General features: G+C 38.5%; 1 protein-coding gene across 1 annotated transcript; it reads right to left on the bottom strand.

Moving 5' to 3' along the window:
• Positions 1-1,212: 1,212 nt before the first annotated feature.
• LOC142170460 (uncharacterized) lies at positions 1,213-4,267 on the bottom strand. Its single transcript, XM_075232377.1, has 5 exons — positions 4,136-4,267; positions 3,175-3,874; positions 2,885-3,087; positions 2,673-2,761; positions 1,213-2,575 (listed from the first exon to the last, which is right to left on the bottom strand). Exons 1-5 carry the CDS (start codon positions 4,265-4,267, stop codon positions 1,213-1,215), a joined length of 2,487 nt encoding a protein of 828 aa, XP_075088478.1.
• Between the last annotated feature and the right edge of the window lie 620 nt (positions 4,268-4,887).

Raw genomic sequence — 4,887 nt, 5'->3', positions numbered from 1 at the left:
GACTGATCTCCTAGAATCTGGGCAGGCTGCCCAGTCTGAATTATAGTATCCCTTTAGACTGCAGTCAGAATCATTAGACATGAAAATTCCTAGAGTAGGATCACCTTTCAAATACCTAAGCAAATGAAAGGCAGCCTTCAAATGTGGTTCTTTGGGATCCTGCATGAATTGACTGAGATGTTGAACACTGAAGGCTATGGTGTTTGTGAGAAAATTCAACTTTCCCACAAGCTTTCTATAATATGTAGGATCTAGTAATGGTTGTCCCTATTTGGCCCTCAGCTTTTCATTAGGATCAAGAGGAGTAGAAAGACTATTATAGGAGAAGCAGTCATATTCCTTAAGCATGTCCATAGCAAACTTTCTTTGTGAAATGATCACACCATCAGCTGTATATAGAACTTTCAGTCCAAGGAAATAAGGTAGTCTTCCCAGATCTTTGATCTTAAATTGATCATGTAGGAAAAATTTGAGTTGAATAATTTCTGAAAGATTTGTTCCCGTAACAATGACATCATCTACATAAATAGCTATATAGATTGTGGAGTATTCTATCTTTTTGTAGAAGAGGGGATAATCATTCAAGGAATACACATATCCCCTTGAACATAAAGCTTCAGTTAGCTTAGAGTACCACTGTCTACTTGCCTGTTTGAGGCCATACAATGACTTTTTCAACTTACAAACCAAGCCTGGAGAAACAGTTTCTAGTCCTGGTGGCATTTGCATATACACTTCCTCATGGATATCCCCATGGAGGAAAGCATTATTCACATCCAACTGAAAAATTTGCCATTGTTTCTTTACTGTTTTGTCTATGAGGGCTCTCATTATTGTCATCTTTACAACAGGGTTGAAGGTCTCAATGTAGTCTATGTCTGCTTGTTGAGTATAACCCTTTACTACCAATCTAGCTTTGAATCTCTCCATTGTCCCATCAGCTTTGTGCTTTATCTTATAAACTCATCTGCAGCCAATGGCTTGTTTCCCACTTGGTAGAGGTACAACATCCCATGTATGATTTGCATGCAATGCCTCATACTCCTGAGTCATAGCCGCTTGCCATGTTAGATAGAGTGCAGCTCCCTCATATGAAGATGGTTCACAGTCATTGCAAATATTCATCACAAGTAATTGACTATCATGGATTAAAGATGCATGTGGGATATGATTGTTTAAGGAAAATAAGGCACTAAGAGAAGTAGAGGATGTTCATTGGTCTTTAGTTACAGAAGGAGGAGTGGATTTCAATTGAGGTGTAGTATAAACATAATCTTGTAAGTGAGTGGGGATCTTGTGTTGTCTCCCAAATCTCCTAGGTTCTAGAGTTGGTGGAGGATCTTGTGAAGTGTTATCAGGTAAGTCGTGTGAGGTGATAATAGGAATGTTAGAAGGTTGTGGTTCAAGAAAAGAATCTGCAGAGTGATTAAGGGTAGACTCATCAGATGTAGCCTCAACATTGTCTGAATTGGATGGGATACTTGTTGTGGGTTGAAGAGCATCAGTGTGTAGTTTAGTGATGAAAGAAATTGAATGAATGGTTGAAGGAAAGGAACCAGTAGTAGGAGAAATGGCAAAAGGAAAGATGTTTTCATGAAAGGTTACATCTCTAGATACATGGATCCTCTTGGATTCCAGATCCAGCATTTTATAGCCTTTGTTGTCAAAAGGATACCCAATAAAAACATGTGGCACAGTTCTGGGCTTAAACTTGTCTCTATGTGCTTTTGGTATGGTAGGAAAACACAGACAATCAAAACTCCTAATGTGAGAGTAGTTTGGCTTTGTCTTGTATAGAAGTTTAAAAGGATATTTGTTTTTAAGATAAGAAGTGGGTAGTCTATTTATCAGATATGTAGCTGTTAGAATACACTTTCCCCAATACCTCACATGCAACTTTGACTGAAATAAGAGTGCCCTAGCTATCTCTAAAAGATAAATGTGCTTCCTTTCAACTACATCATTCTGTTGTGGTGTATATGGACAAGTTTTCTGGGGGACAATGCCTTGATCTTGGAAGAAAGAAGCTGATTCCATACTAGTGAATTCTAAACCATTGTCTGATGTAACTGACTTTATGGTTGTGTGGAACTGGTTCTTTACTAGGGAAACAAAGGCTTTGAGAACCTGCAGGGCATTACTCTTACTAGACAAGAGGTGGGTCCAAGTGGTCCTACTGTAGTCATCTACCATGGTAAGAAAATATTTGTAATTGTTATGGGTAGGTGTATGATAAGGTCCCCATATATCAATATGTAACAAGTCAAATATCTGTTTGGTATTGCTGGTTCTTTGGGGAAATGGTAACCTAGTTTGTCTAGCCATTGGGCAAATGGAGCACAAAAAAGGCTGCTTGTTGGAAAAAGCAACAGGAATGGTATAAATGCTCTTCATTTTAACAAAAGGAACATATCCCAACCTATTATGCCACAATACATTCACATCATTTCCATGAGACAAACAAGAAAAAGGAGCACAAACAGAAGTTTTATTAAGAATTGGCTTATGTACACTTGACAGCTGATCACATTGTGAGAGGTCCTTATCACAAAGAGATGACTTATTGCAGATGGATCTATTTACATCACAGGTGTGATATGGAATACAAAAAACAGAAAAAGTAGTTGTTGAAGCATTACTGCATTCTCAGACAGAGAGAGTAGAGGAGATACAGTCCATCCCTGATCTTACCAATCTCCAGAGGCCTATTCGTTGAAGGGGCATGCAGAAGATAACAAGCATCAGTGAAAGCCACCAAAGACTTAAGTTAAACAGTCAAAGAAGAGATAGATATGAGATTAAATTTGAATGATGGGACAAGCATGACTCTATGCAGGGTGATTTGAGGAGCAAGTGACACACTACCAATTTCTGTCACTCTAACCTTGTAACCATTTGGGAGAGTAACCAACAAAGGATAGGGTAGTGTTCTAATGTCTAGCAAAGAAGATCTATTGAAAGTCATATGATGGGATGCCCTAGAGTCTAGAATCCATGTGTCAATCAAAGTTCTGAAACATTTACAAGATAGTTTCTCAAAATCAATTGAGGATGTGCAAGTGATCATACCTGCAAAGGGCATGGCTCCTGCAACAAGATTCACAACACTAGTTCTATGATTTGTACTCTTTGAGCTTTATCCTCCACCATTCCCATGAACGTGTTGCAAGATACTGAGTAATTGACTATATTGTTCCTTAGACAAGTTTAGATTCTGGCTTTCATCTTTGGGCCCAAACTCATCTATTTTAGGACATGTTTCATCTGGAGAAGTGACATGTGCATTGGCTATTACCCTCTTATTTTTGTTATACTTGAAGTTCTGATTGTGGACCTGAGGATAACCATGAAGCTTGAAGCATTTGTCCTTAGTATGACCTAGGCGTTTGCAGTAATAATAGAATGGTCTGGTTTTGTTGGTGTTTGGAAAGTTAGCATTGGGGGAATAATTGGTTCTGAAGTTATTGTTTCCAAAATTGTTGGCATTTCCAGAAATGTTGACATGAAGGGAGACAGATTCTGCAGACAAATGATTTGTAGGTTTCATCTCTCGTTGATTTTCATCTTGAATGAGCAGTGAAAAAGCTTGTGCCATTAAAGGTAGTGAATTCATCATGAGAATGCTACCCCTTACTGTTGTATAAACCTCATTCAATCCCATAAGGAATTGAATCAATCTCCTGTTCTGTTCTGCTTTGTGCATATTCTCCTTGGCACCGCAAGTGCATTGACAGTTGCATTGTGTCTTTGCACTCAAGGTGCTCAGTTCTTCCCAAAGTTTTTTCAACTGAGTATAGTAGGTAGTGATACCCAAAGTGCCCTGGGATAAATCATTGATCTTCTTCTGAATTTGGTACAATGTCGCACCATTGGTCTGTTCATATCTATCTTCTAGTTATTACCACAGTTCAACTGTATCATTAGCATATTCTACACTATCTGCTATCTCCTTTGATAGTGAATTAAGAATCCAAGAGGTCACCATATCATCACAACGTTCCCATTGTCGAAATTTAGGTGACTGAGGATCATGTCATTTGCACTCTCCACTGATTAATCCAGTCTTATTTTTGACAGATAAACCATGCAAAACAGCACGTCGTCATGATCTATATCCAATTCCACTAAAATCTACGCTGACTAACATAGCTCCAGGATTGTATGAAGGATGCAAGTAGAGTAGATCACTAGGATCAATTGTAGAATTAGGAACAACTTCGACATTTGGAGTAGTACCAGTTCCAACGATTTGAACGGTAACAGCCATGTTTATTTTGAATGATAGATCTTAAATACTCTTGCCTTGTGTTTTGATGATGTAACAAACTTACTGATAAGAACCAGATAATGAACTTGACCTACTTGGATTGCTGCAAACTTGAACGAATCTCAGCTAAAGATGAACTGCTACAGATTCAGGAGCTAGGAACCTATCAAGAACCTGGTGCTCCTGTGGTTCCTATTTAGCAGTACATAGTCATTTGGACATAGCTGGAACTGAAGTGACTGACGGCACTGTCTGCCACACTACAATACACTGTCAGCCCACTTACTCTCTAACCAAACAAAGCACTCACATCACTTCAAGTGATATGATCAAGATGTACCCGATGAAGCTTCATACAAAGACATCACCTGAAGGTTTCTATTTCTCATTCAAGCCTTTTGCAAAAACAAAAAATTCATCATCCTCTCAAGCTTGAAGAACAAGGTTGAACACCACTACGGACCAGTTCCTAAAAGATTGATTGTTGTTGTCCTAGTTGAGTTGTAACCTTGTTATTGTACTTACTATATCTCCTATATCGCTTACTTAGAAGCATAGTGATTAGGAGTCCTCTTGTAAATCCTCAAACACGCTGAGTTTAGGTTGTGACTAGATTTAGT

The sequence above is a fragment of the Nicotiana tabacum genome, chromosome 16 (genome assembly GCF_000715075.1).
Source record: "Nicotiana tabacum cultivar K326 chromosome 16, ASM71507v2, whole genome shotgun sequence".
In the NCBI taxonomy this organism is placed as follows: Eukaryota; Viridiplantae; Streptophyta; class Magnoliopsida; order Solanales; family Solanaceae; genus Nicotiana; species Nicotiana tabacum.
Note: the sequence above shows the minus strand (reverse complement) of the source record. Positions and strands in the feature narration are given on the sequence as shown.

What these genes read in the sequence shown, in the direction of transcription:
- LOC142170460 (XM_075232377.1), bottom strand. Translation starts at nt 4,267, where the DNA reads ATGGCTGTTACCGTTCAAATCGTTGGAACTGGTACTACTCCAAATGTC. An exon ending in ACAATATAGTCAATTACTCA is followed by an intron (nt 3,088 to 3,174) that starts GTATCTTGCAAC and finishes ATCTTGTTGCAG; the next exon opens with GAGCCATGCCCTTTGCAGGT. An exon ending in CTCTCCCAAATGGTTACAAG is followed by an intron (nt 2,762 to 2,884) that starts GTTAGAGTGACA and finishes GTTTAACTTAAG; the next exon opens with TCTTTGGTGGCTTTCACTGA.